At 40.4% G+C, this 21,639-nt stretch overlaps 1 protein-coding gene across 1 annotated transcript in view; it reads right to left on the bottom strand.

The window, feature by feature from the left end:
- The window catches only part of THSD7B (thrombospondin type 1 domain containing 7B), a 747,617-nt gene that overhangs the window by 371,178 nt on the left and 354,800 nt on the right, over positions 1-21,639 (bottom strand). The window contains exon 9 of the mRNA XM_059702510.1: positions 14,016-14,131. Coding sequence (XP_059558493.1) covers positions 14,016-14,131 — 116 coding nt within the window. The remainder of the gene's footprint in view (positions 1-14,015; positions 14,132-21,639) is intronic.

The raw sequence follows: 21,639 nt of genomic DNA on the forward strand, positions 1-21,639 counted from the left end.
TTTGCTTCTTGCCAATGTGTGTGAAATAACAGGCATTTGTTTTCCCCCTATCCTGGCCCCTTTTCGTTTTAGCAGATGAAATGTCTAGTGGCTGCCGGCTACAAGGCTCCCTAATGTGCTGCACTCCATCATCATTGATACTGAAACACACGGCAACACCATATTGCACTGTATAAAAGCAGGTTTCTGAGGGCACAGATGTCACCTAGGATACAAGCTCAAGATGTTACACCATCATTGTTAGGCATGGATACTGAACTATATATTAGGAAAATCCTTTTAAATAATCCATGTGGCTGTTATGTATTAATGCTTTATATCCTCATTGGCATTAAAGGATGCTATTCATGCCTAGCACAGAGCTGACAGCTAGAGGACAGAAGGGCTTATAGGTCAAGATTATGTGTCATAGCAGGGAGGACACAACTCAGAAATGCACAGCTAGCAACTTCAGATCCTCAGCTTCTCTGTTCTTACAGGACATTGCCAGCTATTTGCTTTATGGAGATGGTCATATTCTAAGTGCTCCACCACGCATCATGGCTCAACCACATAAATCCTGATTTCGGAAACTGTTTGTAATGCCCTTTCTAGGATGTGTCCACCTATAAAAACTGGTTCACCTGAATGTTAGCTATGGGGAACCACTCAGACATTAATAGCACTTACGATACTAAATTTTTTATTGGGGGAATAGTGGTAAGACAAGTTAAAGAAAAATAACTGTGCAAGCAAGCCAATTGAAATAAACCTTTTCATTTTTAACTACAAATTTTATCAGTGTCAACAAAGACACTTAATTATCCATTTTATGCACATAGCATGTGTTACTGTTTGTCTTGCTGTCTCCAATGTTTTTGCAGTATTAACATAAAGTGATTGGCTTTTAAAGTCCTCTTATGACTTAGTGTTGATAAAATAATATGACTTTTTAACATGAGTGATTCTGTGAACTTGGAAAAATTACTTATCTTCTGGTGCCTAGAAGAGCAATAATTAATTGGGCTTTGAAAAAATAGAGGAGAGAGAGAGAGAGAGAGAAAGAGAGAGAGAGAGAGCAATATAAAGTAGTTCAGGGTTTGGTGTCTGGTAAGTATGTAAAATGGTTAGTTGGTATACAGGTTAGTGTGGGGGGATTGGTTTAGTGTATTTTCTCTTCCTCTGCATCTAGATAACCTGTATGCTTCCTTGGAGACTGAACAGAGGGCCAAGTCTTTCAAGAAGTCTTTCCAACCCACCCTCTTTTCATGCCTTCATGTCTCTACAAAGATCTAGTTTGCACTCCTAGGTTGAACTCCTTTGTCTCTCTGCCTCCAAGCAGTAAGCATCTATAGTACTTATTATAGTTCATAAAACCTAGTAGACAATAGTAAGTTATTTTTGAATTAATGAAAATAATCCATAATTAGATGATCATATAACATTCTACAATTCTTTTTTCTTGAATGAAAATTTGGAGACATTAGTTTCTACCCAAGAGGCAGAGTATATGTCTGAAGAAGCACATGGAAACTAGGATGCTGGAGAAGTTTGGTTTTAATTCATTTTATAATGTTTATATTTTTAACTTTACAAATTTTCAAACATATCAAATGAATCCAATGTATCCACCCATTATCATCAATAATTAAATGGCAAGCTTGTTTCCTCTATACCCCTGCTTATTCACACACAACTCAATTATTTCAAAGAATATTTAGCTACCACATCATTTTATCTGTAACTATTTCAGGATAGAATTATAAAAGATAAGGGCTTATTTAAAACATAACCATAGGAGCACTATCATACCTTGAAATATGAATACCAATTATCCTAAAATACTTCAATTATCCATCTGCCATTGGGTTACAATTTGTGTCTCAATTATCAAATGGGTTATAATTGGTTGAAATGTCCTATAGGTTTCTCTTCCTTTCCTTTTTGTTTCCTTTGCAATTCTCTTTGAAATGCTTTCAAAATATATTTTTAAACACATGGCAAAAAAAGGTAGAAATTTAAGGGGGAATTTTAGATCATTGGCCATTGGAAAATTTCTCTCTATTGCTGGTGGTGAGACCTGGACTTTTAACAGATATGATAAATAGGAAATAAGAAACAAAGCCTGAAACCAGAGCATAGGGCAAGGTTTGGTCAGTGAGACCCTTACACACACACACACACACACACACACGCACACATGCACACACACACACACTCGCAAGTCTTTAGTGTGTGGACTATAAAAAAAGTCTGCTCTAAACTAGAGAAAGAGTGGGAGTGCTGTCTGTCTTGGATCTCACTTTAGAACTAACAGAAAAAAAGTCACCCAGAGATTTCCTAAACAGATGCCTCTATTAATTAATATATGTGTGGAGCTAAAATTCCCACTGCACTACTTGGAAGACAAAACCCAAGACATAACTGTTTATAAGGTATTCTGAATTGTTCAGGGAAAAAGAATAGCAAAATCCTCTCAGGAGGAGATACTGTTCTAGAAATTGAGAATATGGCACAAGAACAGAAAAACAAACAAACATTAGCCCTGTCCTCATGAGCTTTCCATTCTAATGAAAGGATAAAGAAAACTAAAAAATAAATTTTAGCCCTGGCCCATGTGGCTCAGTTAGTTGAGGGTCATCCCATGCATTGAGAGGTCACTAGTTCCTGCCCAGATTGCAGGCTGCTCCCTAGCAGGGGGCATGCAGGAGGCAGCCAGTAGTTGTTTCCCTCTCATTCTTCCTTTCTCTCTCTCTCTCTCTCTCTCTCTCTCTCTCTCTCTCTCTCTCTCTCTCAAATCAATAAAAAGATATTTTAAAAAATAAAAAAACAAATACATTTTAAATAATTAGTGTTTATTTTTGGCAATTAAGTGTCCTGCAAAAATAATGTGGATGAAAGTTAGGGAGTGTGTGTGTGTGTGTGTGTGTGTGTGTGTGTGTGTGTGTGTGGTGGGGGAGGGAGGGAGTTGTAATTTGAAACTTCAAGAGCATCAATGAGAAGGGAATATTTGAGCAAGAACATGAAGGAGGTTGGCAGGTCATCTATATAATAACTAGGGGAAGAGAAGTCTAGGCAGAGCTAATAGTCTAGGCAGAGCTAATAGTCTAGGCAGAGCTAATAATGTACAAAGGCCCAGAGTCAAATTCCAGAAAGAGAAAAGGAGACAAGATTGGCTGGATTGCCCTGGCCAGGTTGCTCAGTTGGTTGGAGCTTTATCCCTGACTCCACCCCCCGCAACTACAAACCATGAACTCCATGGGATGGGCAAAGAGCCCAGTGCACACCAGGTCATGAGGACGGTCTATGAAACAATGGGGAGTTATAGTAATTTATATGCTCACCAATGATGCACATTTCTTTTATTCAAGAAAATAGATTCTCCTCATTACTTGCCTGGATAATTGAATGACCTCCTAATTTTCCTGGCTCCTAATACTGTCTAACCTCATTATTTCCTGTACTATTTTTCTAAAACACATATCTGATATTATCACACCCATGCCTAAAATTTAAATGGCCTATCAGAATTCCATGTAATGTCCAATCTTCTTAGAATAGCATAGCTATTTTCATAAGCTGGCTCCTGCATATTTCTCTAACTCTATTCTCATCACTCCCTCATAATGCATTACGCATCCCAAGTGTCACAAGCTTCCTGCCTGCAATTCATTTAATTAAAATGTACTCTCATGCAGTCGATTCCTGCACACACATGCCCTCTACCACCTGTAAGAAGTTCTACCCCATGTTTACTTGGAAACTCCTGATATATCAAATCTTACCTCCTCTGGCCACTTAGCTAGAATTTGAGCCCCTACTCTTTGGCTGCAAATACCCTGTGCTCATTCCTTATAGAAAAAAAAATGTTTGCCTACTTGATTCCTCTGTTCAAAAGTCCTATGATTTAACTAACCTTGTGTTACTCATCTTAATGTCATTAGCAGTTGACATAGAACTCGGTATATACTAGTAATAAGCCCTAAAGAAAGGATTTGCTAAGTTAATGATACATTCATCTCTTATCATTCATTCAATAGATGGTTAGGTACTTACAGGATGGCAGCCACTATTCAGTGTGTGTAAGCAGTGCACAGCCCACAGTGACTACTTAGGGACTACTAACTGCCCTGAGGAAAATGACAGGGTGATGAGCAAGGTAGAGAGAGGGAAGAAGTGGGGGGAGGGGTTCCCTAGTAAAGTTACCAAAGAAAAACTCTGAGTCATCACTTTTGAACTGAGAATGAAGTGTTGCTCTAAAGGCACCTCACCTATGCCAAGGGCTGGGAGAAGAGCATTTTAGGGAGAAGGGGCAGCAAGCGAAAGGCTGAACAAAATGGTCAGAAAGGAGGCCATGGCTACAGAAAGGTAAAGAAAGCAGTACAAGATAGGACGTCAGTTCACAAAGTTGCAAAGCAACAGACTGTGAGGCTGAAGCCCTCCTGATTATCCCTGCTTGTGGAGGTGACCCACTTCTATAGCTTCCTTGTCACAGGACTCACAACCTCCCTCACTTGTTTCTCCTTTGGGAAGAAGGAGTGGCATCTAACTCATGACTTTGGGAGGAGGAAGTGAGCATATGTGGCTCCTCCTTCCCTCTCCTTTTCTTTCTTTGGGCTCCATCTGCTCAGAGGACGCACATACTCTGATCTTTTCTCACTCATCCCCAAACAAGTATGTAGGTATACAACATGGACTGTGGCCAGGTGGTTAAGCCTGTCTAATTCTGGGGTTGAGAATCAGCTGCTATGTTGATCTCCCTCTGCTCTGACTCACTTGTTTCTGAATCAGGATGGGAGGAATAGGTGAGTGGAAAAGTTAGACTTCCTCAATATCCACGGCAATGTATGAGCTTGTTGGTCACACACCCTTACTTCTAAGTATCTTTTCTTTATTAAAATAATAATTTTATGGCTTGACCTTGAGTACTCATGCATCCTATAACTTACTCAGGGGAGATGAAATACAGAATGGAAGACAAGGAGGGACCTAGCACATGCTGAGCTAGCTTCTACATGTAGGATAAGTAAGCCCTAGGGAGTAAGTTGTCTCATGAATGCTACATGTAAGAGCTATGCTAACAATGAATATATACAGTCTCAGAGAGGTTAACTAAATAAAGACACCAGCAGTCCATTATAGATATGTTAGATTCTATAGGTAAAGCTCCTTCCACCACACATGAACAAATTAGTGAGAAGCTTAAAACAGAATATAAGTGCTTATTGAATATAATCAAAGCTCAGTTCAAAAAGTGTTGTGGTCATTCAGCAATGGGAGAGAATATTGCTGGCTCAAGTAAGAAATGAACAGAACTGCCCTAACCCGTTTGGCTCAGTGGATAGAACGTCGGCCTGCGGACTGAAAGGTCCCAGGTTCAATTCCAGTCAAGGACATGTACCTTGGTTGCAGGCACATCCCCAGTAGGAGGAGTGCAAGAGCCAACTGATCGATGTTTCTCTTTCATCAATGTTTCTAGCCCTCTATTCCTCTCCCTTCCTCTCTGTAAAATATCAATGAGATATATATATATATATATATATATATATATATATATATATATATATATATATATATATTTTTTTTTTTTTTTAAAGAAATCAACAGAACTACCCACAGAACTTGTCATTGCATTCATGTAATCTATACTCCTACTTTGGTTATCATTCACAAGGCCTCTAAATTAAAAAACAAACACATGTAGTTTAAGTATCAGGAAAATTAAATAATAGTATAATAGGGAAAAATCTCAAATGGCAGAGAATCTATAATTCCTAGCATATTTATTTTGGAATATTTTATTCCCTATCACTGTAAACATGTCGTTTAGTACATATTCTATCTGAACCATCTCCATGTAGCAACTCAATTTTGAAGGAACTTCAAGAGATTAGCAGAAGATCCAGTGATACCTTTTAGGAAACACTTAAAATTTGTTTGTTAAACTTGAGGAATCTACTTAATTTTGAGCTTGAATTTACTTCCTTCTTGATTTGTTACATAAACTATTTGATGTTATTATACAACCTAAAGTTCCAAATTGACATATTAAGATCCCAACATTTAACTCTACCTCTCACTTTAGGCATTCTATGCTTTGTTATAGTAATGCAAATTAAATAGTTTAAAAATCTACCATCCTACTAGCTAATCCAGTCAGTCAAAAACCTCCTGAAATCACATCTAATTGAGAATCATATTAAAATGCAACTAAAGTCAAGGAAGTGAAACATAATGTATTCTTTTTAATTGTAGAAAATTATTTAATAAATTAACACCCTGTTAAATCTAAACTAATTTATTTTAGTTCTTCATAGGAAGTACATTGAAAGTCTAAAAATAAACTTATAATTAGAATGGGTACCTTGGCTTCTGAAAGGCAATTCATTTAACTCTATAATCAAATAAGGATTATATTGTGTTATACTGTATTGTCTGCAGAGAATTCTCCAGATATGAAAAAGAAACCAGCCAGAAGTAAAAACATTCGAAAAGAAAGAGCCTTCACATCCAAAGAAACATTTTTTTTTTTTGCCACTAAGGCTAACAATAAATCATTATAAATACCCATGTGAGCCTTAGGATTTATTTATGGTAATGTAGCTTGACTGCTGAATAAAGAAGATTAATGGTGCTTTAGAGAAACTATTAGATGCAAACTAAGAAGACATAACCGTGGATTTCAGGTGTAAAGGACAGAACTTCATGCATTAAATCAGCATTTGTTTATTCTGTTTGCTTTTTTGTTTATTTGATTTTGTTTGAGATGTTAGTTTATTTTATCAGACAATCGGGACAACACTGTTTATGATCGAGAATCCCTAGGCATGAGAGCCTAGGCACTGTAATAAGAATGCAAGTACACAAAGACTGCATGTTTTGTTTGTTTAAAGTAAAATATCTGGCCCAGATCATGCTCAAGGAGAGAGTCCTTTCTCTCTCCTCCAAGTTTCTGTTCTACAAGAAAATGTTATCCTACTGCATTTATATTCCCTGGAGCTTCATTTTCCTTCTCTGTATTTCTATCTTATTTACAATGGCTCTCCTCTCAATCTGAAGCTCAAAGTGGCTTCTGCGTTAAAAATAAGGAGGTAGGCTTTGTCCCTCCTCTGCTTAGAGGTCAGCACTGGTGGACACATAAGGGAGGAAATTATTCATATCCTGCATTCTCACCCAAAGCGCTGAGCTGGGATGTTATGGAGAGATCAGTCTCTGTGATGAACAACCACTCGCCCTAACTGAGCGGAGCGCTCCCATACTCAGTTCCTGCTGCCTTTCTACACACTGTCCCCTTCCCTTCAAGATGGGTCCTGGTGACAAGGGAGCTGATCTGCAGGCAGCTGGGTGATTGAGGGACTGGAACAAACTGGGCCATCAGACTCTTTGCTTGTAAGTTGAATAAAGAGACCCAAGGGAAGTTTGTGTCAGTGCTCTGTGCTTGATTTAGTATTATAGAGCAGGGTCTGGGCCAGCAATTCTGAGCTCTGTGTCTGCCAGTTATGAACACAGAGACTCAGAGCAAGCCCGTTAGAAGGGAGAGGATCAGAGGTGTGCACAGAGGAGCAGAGGGGGCCGGAGGAGGGATCAGCCAGCTCTGAGAGTTGAAAAGAGGAGCCTCAGTCCCTTTTGCATTTCTAGTCCCCATACCACCTTCATGATAATCTTTTCTTCTTTTTGGACATCTAGAAGAATTGCTGTTATAACTTCCCAACAAGCCCCTTCCTGCCTAATGGAGCTAGAGGGATTGGATCCTTGAAAACGGAAATAGATTCAATCAGAAAAATATAGCAGATACAAGTTACACATTTCTCAAACAACCCAGTGGCCCAAGGTTAAATTAAGTGTTTCTATAGTTCAGTAATTCTCAAGCTTTATTTAATATGTCTTAAAATTACTAAGGTAGTTTGTTTAAATGTCTATTTTGAGGTCCCAGTACAACTTCTAAATCAGAATCTCTTAGGGTTTTAGCAAACATTCTCAGTAATTATGAGTTGGAAGTGCCTGGGCCGCACTTCAGAAACTTGATCAAATTATCCTAAGTTTTATATTTGGGTCAATCTAGGCCACAAAAGCCTGCACATGACCATAATTTTGCATTTTAACATTATACCCTGTGTTTCATTAGGAAAACAAAGAAACCCTACTTTATCTTCTGTAGACATACCACCTCTATTTGAGTCCTCTGTTGAAATGTGAAGTTACAATAGGAAATGCCCTTTAGGAATTAGCAATCGAATAGCCTTTGCTTCCCATGAGATACTCATAAGATTTCATTAAAAATAATAATAAACTGACTTCACTAAAAATAATAAACAAATAAATGAATGAATGATCAAATAAATAAATAAAATGATAGTACATGTTTTCCTTTTAACCACATTTGCCAGGTAACCAGAACAAACCTGATTCTAAGTGCACATACGCTATCTCCAGCATCATCATGTGTATTCTTGTAGTAAGCTACACAAATCATTTAAGAAAGAAATTTAGTTGGAAAGGAAGATAACCTTTTTTTTTAGAAGTCTGTTAGGTTTGCTTAAGGATGCAGGTTTTGTTCATCAGTTTATGTCCAGAGACAGAGAAGCATCGATCAGACCGTCAAACCTCAGAGGAAAGGTAGGGGAGGGTGGGAGTAAGGGGGAGAGATCAACCAAAGGACTTGTATGCATGCATATAGGCCTAACCAATGGACAGAGACACCAGGGGGGTGAGGGCATGTGTGGGGGTTCGGGGGGCAATGGGGGATAAGAACACATATGTAATACCTTAATCAATAAAGAAAGAATTTTTAAAAAAGGATGCAGGTTTTAACTGGCATCCATTTATTTGACATGGGTTTACTGAATTCTATTCTGTATTAAGTTTATTATGAGGCACTTTGGGCATGAAAACTGAAAAGGCTCCAGGCTCCAAGGACTTCACCATCCTTCAGAAGAAGCAAAGTATAATCAGAGAAGAAACCAAGTGCTCAAATGCAAGCCATTCATTTGGGGACTCAAGAATGAGGACTAGTTATGCCCAGCAGCAGGAGCAGGACAAATTGAGTGGAGAAGGAAAACGTTTACATCTGGTAGAATGGGCAAACAGTAGAGACAGAGGGAAAGATACTCTAGATGGAGGGTCATTCTGATTTTCCTTACTACCTTCCTCCATAGCACCATGGATTCTGCAAAGCACACACCACACTTTGTAACTGCATTTTCATTTGGGTAATGTGTTCAATCGCTCTATCTTCCTCCACTAGACTGTGATCTCCATAATGTCTGGATGTGTTTTTCAGTCACCACTCTATGCATATATAGTACCTAACCTAGCAAAGTGCCTGGAACACAGGGATTGTTCAGCAAATGTTAACTACTACATGAGTGGTCAAGACACTAGGATTCCACATGGTTTGCCATTTATCAGTTTTGCAATCTTGGGCCCTATTTCTAAGTCTCTGTATCCTCATATGTAACATGGGGTTGTGATCACTCTTTTCATATAGGGTTGAGGAAAGAATTCAATAGAATAATGAATGTCAATGCTACAGGTATTACTATTTGGTAGAAAGAGGCAGTGAGATGAAGCCAAGACAATGATATTAAGTTACTATAACTTATTACAGCTAAGATTTGAACTTGTCCAGCTTTGTTTTGTGTAGTACTGTACAGGCTCACTAGGCAAGGCAATGTATCACGTTTAATTTAAACAGGGTATCTTTGCTTCTATTGGGTCAGGTGACCAGGGGTGCTTTCCTTGAAGATCCTCATTTACAGAGCAGGACTCATGGAACAGCTGTTCCTTTGTCATCAAACTGTTCTGACAGTCAATGAGATAGCGCACATGAAAGCAATGTATGGCAGGACTGTACCATGTGGGGCCTCTTCACAAATCTTCTTTATAAAATTAATTTACTTATTTTTAAATTATTGTTCACATACAATATTTAATGCATTTCAGATGTACAGGACAGTGATTCCACATTCATATACCTTACAAAATGAACACTGCAATAATCCTAGTAGCCATCTGCCCCCATACAAAGTTATTACAATATATTGACTATATTCCCTAGCTGTACCAGGCTTCAGGTTCTCCAATTGGTAATAAACAAACCAGATGAGCTGTGCTTAGGAATATGAGAAATAACTTGTTGTGGGATGAATACAGGCAGGCCCTGGAGTCACAGAAATCTGGATCCCAATCGTGGCTTCTCCTCTGACAGGTTTGGTGATCTTAGATCAGTGATTTCATCTTTTTGAGCTGGGTGTTCCTCACCTGTTAGTCATATACAATTAGAACTTCCTCCTGGGGCCATTGCAGGAGGTAAAATAAAATCCCAGCTGGTGATACTGTGAACTCCAGGTCTCTGCAAATGTACATCAACCTCTGGCCCAGAATGAAGAGGATGCAGTGGAGAGGAGGACGTGTGTGGACTGAGAATGCTTCCCTATCAGCTACTATTTGCACTAACATATGCGGTGAAGAAGTGTAGGTACGCCAACTAAGAGTTCCAGCTCTGAGCAGTGGTTCTTATCAGTGGTCTCCCTGAATGTGGTCATGGGACTTTAAAAATAATGTTCCATTTATTTTTATTTTATTGCCAAATCAAAACCACTTCCCACTGGGTTTTAGTAGAGACAGGCAGAAGAAGAAAAACCCACATAGGAGGAAAATTTTAAAAGAAATTAAGAGAATTATATCTCTTTTTCCCCTATGAATTAAGAAAAGTGTCCTTTATGAATTTTATTAGCAGAACTCCTCAGTTTAGTAGGAGTATGACTGAGAAATGTAACCTTTACAAGTCCAAGTGTTTGTAATTCTTCCTATTAAGTTTTTGGGAATATTTACTAGTAAGAGTCCTAGGACTTTGTGGTGATCTGTGATCTATGGCTTTTCAATTATAGACCAAAGGAGGTCTGTCACCCCCAGTGGAGCTTGTAAAGTCAAAGGCACCTCTACTTTGTATAATGAGACTTGCGCTTGGGGCGTATATGTGAGATGCACATCTTATTTCATTTTTCAAAGAATACTGAGAATAGGTAATGCCCAAAATGTACAGAGTTGAAAACTGAGACTTAGGTTAAGTCACTTTCTGAAGGAATATTATTAGATTATTACATTCTCTCCAACATTATTTTGAGGACATGTTTCGGGCCCCAAATCTTGATCTATCACACAGTGTAGACTTCTCATTATTTGGGAGTAAATTAGTACTTTATCCTCCACTTCCCAAGCGGAAAAAAGTACAGATGAGTCTGTGGGGAGAAAGATGGGATCATGTGTGCTTGAAAGGAGTAGGTAAAGAGAAAGGGTGGCAACAGTTTGCCTTTGAGTAGAAGAAATTCTCAAGTCCAGATGAGGAGATTTTCGACTTACTTGAAATTCTGAATGACCCATACAGGGGTGGGGGAAAGTAGGTTTACAATTGTTCATATGGAGAAATATGTTATCCAAGAATAAATAATAATACAAGAATAAACTTTGTTTCACATACCCACAACTGTAAATCTACTTTTGCCTATCCCTCTACTACTCCCAAGGTGTGAACTAACAGGAGGGTAAATAGAATTGAAGTGGAAAGCCAGAAGAAATCTGAAAATTGAATCTTTGCTCCTTCAAGTCCCTTGGCTGCCAGGCTGTGAAAAGAATTATCTAGGCTTGAAAAAAGTGGAGGCAAAAAGAGACCACAGGGGTTTAGAACTATTTTTATTTCAATGCCAATATTTAAATAATTAAGTGACTTTATGGAAATTGGAGTAAAATTTAGTATTGCTCGAAAAGCAGTCATTTCACATGACCTATGATGTCTCCATCCTTAGCCAGTGCTAGGAGAAGACCACCTCCCCCGACCCCCACCCCGGGCGAGAGATTTTTCTTGAATGTAGAATAGGTGCAATAGCAGTAGCTGAAATAATCTGTGGCCACAAGGGTGTACCGGCTCAGCAAAACTAATACACCTCCTGAGGGTCAGCAGGCCTTGACTGCTCCCCCATCAATATCTGGCTGCCAGTGGGCACCCTTTTTAATTCAGTTATTTCCCTTCTTATAACCATTTAGCAAAGGAATTATGCTTATCTTCCATGGGGAAGAAACTAAAAGAAATAGCGGAACCCAATACAATTCCATCATCACAGATTATTTTATCTTCGTCAATGTTTCCAAAATTTATCTTTAAGAGTTGGTATGTTTTTCGGGTTCATTACTATTAAAATTCAAAAAGCCAGTTTCGTCTATGCTGCCTTCCCAGTGGTTCCATATATAGATTATTCTTCTGTCCCACTCTGTCTGGAAATGGCATCCCCCTGACTTCTCTGGACCAGGCCTGCTCATTCATTCTACTCACGGCAGAACTTCATTCAGAAAAGTACGTTTTGGAGAATCTCTAGAAGAGACTGTTGTTCCCCCTTTGAAAGATTAGCTAAATATTTCACTGTACTTTCAAAGCTCTTTTATATTCAATATGTTTCTTTCTGATTCTATCCATAAGCAAAGCTCACTGGATGCTACTTCATTGCTGCTTTGACAATCATTAAGAAGAGGAAATGGCGGTTCTAAAGCTTGGTGCAGGTGCCCTGCCACTGCTACCTGAAACACTGATGATGATGGTCTTCACCAGCGGCCACCGCCCTTTGGCCAGTCACTGTGAGGTTGGTCACATCTCATGTCACCCCCAGGAAGATGTGTGAGAGTCAAAGCACATTTGGTTGATCCCAGATTCATCTGGGATTCTGCACAGAAAGGTGTTAATGCTCTCAGCCTCTGTGGTGGATTCTCTCTTTGCAGAATGACACACTTTCTTCCTTCCACCAGGAGGTGAGTGTGGCAACAGTGTGGGCCATACCCTGCTTCAGAGGACCTGACCATCAAGCGAAGGCCAGGGGTGTGTGGCTGAGCCCCAATTTACTCTGGGCACTCAGGTGAATATTCTCTCCATCCTTCCTTTTTGTGGATGTGCCTTTTCTTACTGTGATAATAGTAAGATCTACAGGACCAAGGCCAAGGTGTGAGACTAAGGAAGAGCAACTACATTATTCACTCCTGGTCTTAGGCTTAAATGGAGTTTTGAGGCTAGGACCCTTTATATCTCCATGTGGACTAGCTCATCAGGGAACCATAATAAATACTAGAGGCCTGGTGTATGAAAACTCATGTACTGAAGTGGGGAGGGGTCCCTCAGCCCGGCCTGCCCCCTCTCACAGTCCAGAAGCCCTCAAAGCCTGGAGGTGACCTGGTGATCAGGGGAAGGCAATACCCCATTACACCTCTGCTGCTGCCACTGCCAGCAGCAAAAGCTTCAGCCAGCCCTGGTTACCTGTGCCTCAGGCCGGCCCTGGTTACCTGTGCCCCAGGCTGGCCCTGGGCAGCTGGGGGGCTGCAGGGATGGAGGACTTCGGGAGGCACGCCTGCCACCCCAGCGGGGCTGAGGAGACTGGACACTGCCATCTTGTGGCTGTGGGTGCTGCTATCATTGAGGGCAGGGCAGTCAATTAGCATATGCCCTCCTTATTGGCTGTGGGTGCCGCCATCTTTGCCACAGTGTGAGGGTCAATTAGCATATTCCTTCTTTAGTAGATAGGATGGGGGGCAAGTCCTGTTCTAAGAAAGAGGATCATGTTACCAAAGTGCTCCTGTGTGTTTAGTAGGACTTGGTATTAAGGATTCTGGGCCATAGCCCTATAAGTACACCCAGGGGGACAAAGCATAACCATTAAAATAAAGAAATACAAATGCACACAGGAGCAATAAATAAATTGTGATGGTGATGATGTCTTATAGGAACCACATATGAATGGTTCAAAACCCCACGCAGGGTTAGCAGAAGATGAGTACTCCCACCCACCGTGCACCCCAGTGAAATTGCGGCTCATCACAGCCGAATATGTTTGCCCCGCCTAGTTCTGATGGCTCTGAAAGGCCAGACCTTATTTGCAAATGTTACAAACCTCGTTCCCAGGAAGGCTGCTCCCATTCGGCACTCTCTCACTGTTGAGCGGTGGGGAACACAAGCAAGCGGTTAGGAAATAAAGCAGAAAGAAACAGCATCGGCCTACCTGGCTGGCACAGCCTTGGGCAGGGCGTCCACTCGCTGAAGGCGGTCACGGTGCAGTCTTTTTTGCATGGGAGGAGACACGGGCGCACTGTTTCGGGGCGAGTGGAATCTGGGCATCTGTCAATGTGAAGAGAGCATATCAATGCCTGCTGGGGAAGTCAGTGCTTTAACACAAAACTGCAGGATTTCGCCCTGTTGTTGTTTTAGAGACCAGGAGAGACAGCCCCGGCCCGGGGGCGGGGAACTCCTGCCCAAGGGCTCCTCAGGCAGAGGCAGAGCAGAAGGAGGCCCCAGCTCTCTAGTCCCAGACACTGCACTACTTTCCCCCAGATCAGGAAAAGCACAAGCCCTGAAACTAACCAAAGACAGACACCAAGGAGGGGTCTCCCTAGCAGCATCAATTCAAATAACAACAACAAATATATATATATATATATATATATATATATATATATATATATTTAGAACGAGCACATATTTGAAGTGTTTTATTCAAGGGTACTATATCAAATCAATGATATCATTCCAAAGGAAGAGGAAAGTACAAGGCAATATATGGAAAAAATGGGAAAGAAAATCATTGAATTCCACTGAACTATACATATTCGATTATTAACACAATTTACAATAGTCAGGTGTCTCTTTAGAACCTGTAGATTGATGAAGTGGAGTACGCAAAGATATGACAGACTGCAAGTGACATATGTACTGACTAGCATTAGCAAGAGAAGCACTTCCATGACTTTGTCAATTATTCATTTAATGTTCACCTTGGGAGGAAAAGTAATATAAATAGTCCATGGATTCATTTCACTGGGAAGGACTAAAGTCTCAGAATATGGCAAACAAGTTTTTTTTCCTGTTTTTTTTTTTATGACAACACGGGGCTAAAAACCACATTTATTATCTTCTAAAACAGTGATATGCCAGGAGGAAAAAATAGAAAAATACCTCATAACATGTTTGCACTTTAAATTCTGTTTCTCATAAGTTTCTAATACAAAAACAGTGATGCAGTATGCATAAAGCCTGATGGTGTGAGCTTTGATATTAGATCCCCAGTGCTGCATTGTGTTTTGCCTACATTCTTTCATTTCTCCCTAATGACAAAGTAAAAGTCACTATAATCTTCATTTTCAGATGATAAAACTGAGGTGCCAAAGCCACCTGGGGACAGAGTACTTGAGAAAAATTATAAAGCACCAGGTCTAGCAAGTTCAAACAGACAATCAAAAGTCCTTCCAGTACAAGAGAACAGAAGATGTAGCAGATAAAATTCACAAAAATAATAATGGATTAAAAAAACAAAGAACTAGCCCTGGCCAGTGTTCCTCAGTGGTTAGAGGATCGGCCCATGCACTGAATGGTAGTGGGTTTGATTCCCAGGCAACGGCAGGTACCTGGGTTGCAGGTTTGATTCCTGGCCTGCCTGCTCAGCACATGGCAACCAATTGATGTGTCTTTCTACCTCTCTCTCTCTCTCTCTCTCTCTCTCTCTCTCTCTCCTGCTCTCTCTCCTTTCCACTCTCTCTAAAAAAAAAAAAAAAAATCAATGGGAAATATATTCTCAGGTGAGGATTAACAAAAACAACAACAAAAAGAGCTGATGAGAGTGTGAAGATTCAGATAAAAGCTCACCAACTGAATTACAAAATTACAAATATGCAAACACAGAGATTGTCCAAATTTCAAACACTAAGAAAAAGTAAGAGAAGTGATGATACTACCAGGGGGTGTGCACAGAACATGGTGGGTGTCGCAGCAGGCAGCAGAGCGCGGAACATGGTGGGCATCGGCCCCGGTGGGATGGTGGAGCAGGTGAGCAGGGGAGCCAGACCAAGGCAGGGTGCTGGTCACTGTTATCAGGGAGAGCCTCTGGTGGTTACTAAAAATTCTTTGCTGTTGTGCGCCGAGGTCCCGACGTGCTCACACCTGCTGTCGGCGCTGGCCCCGCTTGCACCCACTGCTGGCGCCAGCCCCAATTTCTCCGTGATGCAGTGGCAGCAGGAGTGGGGCTGCCAGCAGACAGGGGACTGGAGGCTGCAGCAGGAGGGGCTGAGAGGGGGCACAGAGGATGGACCGAGACCCGCCCCTGTGCCCACCACAGTCTTATGGCCCACAGTTCCTTTCAAAGTGCATGGATTTGTGCACTGGGCCCCTAGTCTGATTAATATTAGAGCACATGAATTTACATAGTTATACAAATGAAAACATCTTAGTTTTAAATCTTTAGAAACAATACATAGACAAAACATGGGAGATGGAATCTGGCTGTGGAACAGAAAGTACATGATATTCTTGCCCTCATAAGACACAGTGGGCAAAGGACTGGAGATGGAAGTGAAAGAGGAGAAAGTGGAGGTTTGGATAGCTTCATCTAACAAAGCAGAGGGTCAGAGCGCCAATCAGCACATAAACTAATAAGAAGTAAAGTCAACAATGTGGGGAATCGGTAGAGGAATTAGTGTGAATGGGCTGCATTCATTGTTTTCATGAGAGGAATCAATGAATGGACATTTTAAATTAAGAAATTAAGAAATATATAAAGGACATCTAAAAAACATGTCATGCAGCATTAGAAACTAAACCTCAGAAAGGAAGAACAGATAAAATATTTACATGGGCTGGCCCATATTGACATACAGACACAGTGGATAGATAAAAAACTAATAAAGCCATAGCCAGTGGCAGGGCAGGAGGCAAGGAAGGGAAGCAGGGGTATCTGAAGGCTTCCTGTTATTATTCTACTAGAAGCCCGGCACACTAAAATTTGTGCACTGGCAGGAGGGGGGTCCCTCAGCCCAACCTGTGCCCTCTCACAGTCTGGGACCCCTCAGGAGATAACCACCTTCTGGCTTAGGCCCACTCCCCTGGTGGCAGATGGCACGCCCGATCCAACGATGCCTGCCCCATCACCCCTGTCGCAGATGGCAGGCCCGGATCCCGCACTGGGGCGGACAGCGGCTCGGGATCACGCTGCCGCCAGCCCGGGGCAGGGCAGCGCAGCGGGATCTGCCTGCAGTATGCAAATTTATTGGCCATCTTTGTTGGGTAAATTTGCATACTCTTCTGATTGGCTGGTGAGCGTAACAAAGGTACAGTCAATTAGCATATTTGTCTTTTATTAGTGTAGCTATCTCCTTGTATATTGTTAAGATTTGTGAACCATGCAAAGGCTTGCCCAGTCAAAATAAGGGAGGTGGATGGAAGAAATCTATAACAACTATTAAGGAGTGGTTGTATCTGAGATGTGGGGTACTAAGCAGAGCAGATCGTTGGGGACTGGTTGCTTTCCATCATCAGCAAATTAAATGTATTATTTCAGTTCTACTATGGAGCATATCATTACTTTGATGAAAATGGAAAATATATTCACAGAAAACAAATTATTCAATTCATTATAGTGGCATTTTTATTAATTATGCTTAACACACAAAAGCCTGTCTACCAAATAGTTTAATTCAATGAATCTAACAACAAAAGAAAAAAAAAGAGTATCCTTAGAGTGTCTTTATGAGCATATAGTGTCATTTAAACAAGCTACTCTGGTAGGGAAAATTTATGTCATACTTTAGTAGAGATAGCAAAAAAACCTAAAATCATTCCCAAGTCCTTTAGTCACACTCTGAAATACACTGAAATTAAACTGAATTGCTGTGAATTCTAACTCCTCTCTAGCCTCTCCTGGTATTTGGCTGGAAATGATAGTACAACCTGAGTAACGCCAACTCCCTGCGTGCATAGTGGGGCAGGAGGGCCCCCACCATCCTACTGCACACTCACCCACACACTCCACAGAGCTTAGAAATGTGTGGTGCCAGCTGCAGACTTGCTGGAGAGGGTGGCATGGTCTGCAGGGAGGTGGCTCACTTCAGTTATGAGTGAGAGTTCATCTTTCTAGGGTACTGATATTGACTACTTTATTTAAACTGTTTCCCATCGCTCACAATAATCACTCACAGAGCCTAATGTCAACTCTCCACAATATGGCCCCCTTTCTCTCTGTGTTCCTCCACTAGGTCCGTAAGAGAGAAATGGTGTCTCCTCAGTGACAAAGGGCAAGAGGCTCAGGTTATATTGCTTTTATAGAGTCCATGAACTAAGGGCTTTGTTGGAATGTCTACTGCTTCAAGGATCATCACATTTTCAATTTCCATGAATTTCCTCTTAGTCTTTAAAAATATTCTCTTTGACCATTAGCAACTTATGTGCCCCCCCTACCCCGCCCCCCGATTCTAAAAACTACAGGCTTTTATTTTCTGTACTCTTGTATTGTCACTGACTGAAAAAAGACTTTTGACATATTTTGTGTTGCTGTTCTGTTGTGTGTGTGCAAATGCACACATGCGCATACAAAATATATACACTAACTTTGAATGCTTTGATCGTAGAACTCCATCTTATGTCATAACTTAAAAATGCAAGATCTTAGTGCATTGCAAATATTAGTAACAGTAAGTCGTGATTGAATAGTATCATATGCTTTTGGAGCCTGAAGACAAATAAATCCCTGGGAATATTCGACAAATCTATCCAGCTTTCTCCAAAACAAAATTGAAGCCTTAAAGTGCAAGGAAACATGGATTCACTTTTTAGCAAACCAACTATGGCCCTTGCCTTTTGTCATAATTGGTTGTGCTCTTGATAAAAGGATGAAGGCATCCCAACTGAACACATATATTTTGCTGGACTTGCACTGAAGTATTCTATGATTGTTTCTTGGTCTCCCTGTAGGCCAAATTTCATTATAAGCATTGTGAGGAAATGTATTAAATGGAGCTACAAAGACTTGTCACTTTTCAGTTTGCCTCCATAATCAAGATGCAGACACACAGTGCTCCATCTTCTAGAGCAGGCCTCCTACCCCAAGGCTGATGTTCCAGCTCACTCAGCTAAGGGGGCAAACCTGACCACTGTTTAAACATTAAATGTTTCACTGGAATTTTATATTCCTATAGCTCACAAAATGCCAGGTGTTTTTACATTAAAGGCAGAGAGTGACTTATCAGGACCTTTGGAAAGCTCTGAGTTGTGTGTTTTTAATCTTTATCACTATTTTTCTACATTGCAGCTGGAAAAAACAACATTGAATCATGAAGCAAACCAAACAAAACCCCAAAAAATATACCAACATGCTCTCACTTCTGTTTCCGTTGTGCCCTAGCTAGTTCTCATTTTCTGATATGATCAGTTCTATTACTCATACAATGGTAACATTCTCACCTACACAATTGCATGGAAACCAAAACACCAACCCAGGGAAGCGAGAACTTGCAAGGAATTCTGTGCATCCCAGTGCAGTGAGTTTAGAGGTAAAATACGTTATGTTAGCTGATCCATTCCATGGAGGCATGCTTCTTTCATTCAATGCCAAGGCCACTGGTTTTTTTAGGAGATTTTCCTCTCCTTTCCTTTTTCTCTTGCCCCACCCTCACTTCAAGGATTTCATAACTGACAGGGGATCTTTCTCCCCTGCAATGGCTTTCAATTGAAAAAGAACGAACATATTTATTTTTTAAAAGGGCAGAGAAAAAGATATTTTCTACTGTTGATAATCTCACTATATCATGATGTGTTTCACTGAACAATAGCTATTATTTTTATAGCTCAATTAATCTCATTAACCTCAAGAATTTTAATTGACTTTACTAAAGTCAATCAGGCTCCTTATGTTTAGCAGGATTGTTTGGCGATGTACAGTAAGAATTACAATTAGGTTAAGTCTCCAGCCTCATTAACAGTACAAAAAGTAATTAGTAATATCTCTCTCTGTGTGGGGGGGGGTGTGTGTGCTAGGGAAAACATCTGTACAATTCATTTTTCTTACTGGTAAAGTGAACAAAACTAGAGATTATTCACTGTAATAATAATAGCTTAGTTTCACTTACATAAATTTTTAAAGAAAAGCATATTCATTTGTGAATTATGCTTTAAACAATGAACTTATGTTCTTGTGATTTGGGGGCATAAAATTATCATTGAGTTAAAAATTGAGTAAGTTGATGTGCTAGACTTTAATTAAAAAAAACGTCTCATTCAAAGTAATTGTGAGGATAGAAAAGGAATTAGAGTGCTGTTTGAACATATCATCTGACTTTTAGTGCCCAAATAGCCTTCACAATGTAATGATAATTTATTTGCTAGATGTCAGTCTCAATTCCAATGCTCCTTTGCTAAGAAAGAAACAAATTGCATTCCCATCAAGGGAATTATTATCTGTTGTGATTCAGAACTAAGCAAAGTTTTGTCAAAGGTAGGAGATCAGAATTCAAGTATGCAAAAGGTTCTTATCACTATAAAGAATATTGTTGTATATCACATAAGTCTTATTCCTATATCCAGGATCGATTTATTTTTATTTGTATAACAAAGCTAACATTTCATGCATCCCTTTTTTAGCAGTTGAATATTTACATCATAAAAATAACATTATTAAGGCTGCAATCCTTTCCAAGATAAAAGGAGTTCTCTTAATAACTTTTTAAGCCATTTAGGATTTTACCATAACCTCAGTAATTAGATAGTCACCTCAAGTAGGCGATATCTAAACATTATTTCCATGTTTAGCTATAACTCCCATGGATACCAGGCTAAGGATACCAGGCAAGTTTCAACACACAACTGACATAATTCGATGTTCCAATAAACATCACAAGCAATGTAGCATTGGATGCTAAACAGAAATAACATTTATGAGTTAATAAGAGCAGAAGGCTATATGTATGATCTCTTCATTACTCTTCATGGCAGTCCTCTTTGCCAAAATTTATTATGGTAGATAAAATGTATTTTTGAGGCAAATAATAAGCATCATCTACTCTCATTTTTCTCTAATTTATATCCAAGCCTTGGTAAGCACATAGGTCAAGTCATAAATTTTAAAATGCTTATGGAACACTCATACATGCCCAACACTGTTCTAAAGTCTGGGGTCCTTACAGTGGAGAACATCCAACCCCAGCACTTTGGAAACCACAACTGGGGGTGGGGGCGGGGGTGGGGGGGTGATGAGGTCTTCCTGACTGTGCTTCACTGCAAGGCGTAGTTATCTTCACCTACACAGCCAGCTGCCCATCGGAGGCTCCACCACCAGCAGCATCTGGCCAGTTTGCGCGATTTCTGCCATCAGCAGTTCATTTCCCTTAACTGGACTTCTATGACTTTCCTTACACACGGTGAATGTGGTTTCCATGGCAGTGTGGATAAGGCCCAGAGCCTGTCAGTCTAGTGTCCCAAGATGAGATTAATCAGGTGTCTGAGTTGCCCATGGCAGCAACACAAATTGGATTGAATTAGGCAGAAGAGCAAATGCATTTGCCTTGGTTGCCAGGACAGGCAGCGGTATACTTAAGGGGATGGGACCAGGGCTTAATGCTGCCAGGATTAGTTCTGCTTTGATTTCTGCTTCTTTTTGAGCATCAGCTTCATTCTCCCCTCTTACTTTTTCCATCAGGCCTAACCAGGGCGATGGAAACTCTTCATTCATATAGTTAGAGCATCAGGAATAGAAAAAGAGAGGATTTCATTTTCCCATTTTGAAAATTCCTTGGGAACATCTCTAACTTGCCTAGTTTGGATCAGTCCACCCTGGTGGCCCATCACTCCTGTAGCTGGGTGGGGCCTTC

This window comes from Myotis daubentonii, chromosome 7, assembly GCF_963259705.1.
Source record: "Myotis daubentonii chromosome 7, mMyoDau2.1, whole genome shotgun sequence".
NCBI classification, from domain to species: domain Eukaryota; kingdom Metazoa; phylum Chordata; class Mammalia; order Chiroptera; family Vespertilionidae; genus Myotis; species Myotis daubentonii.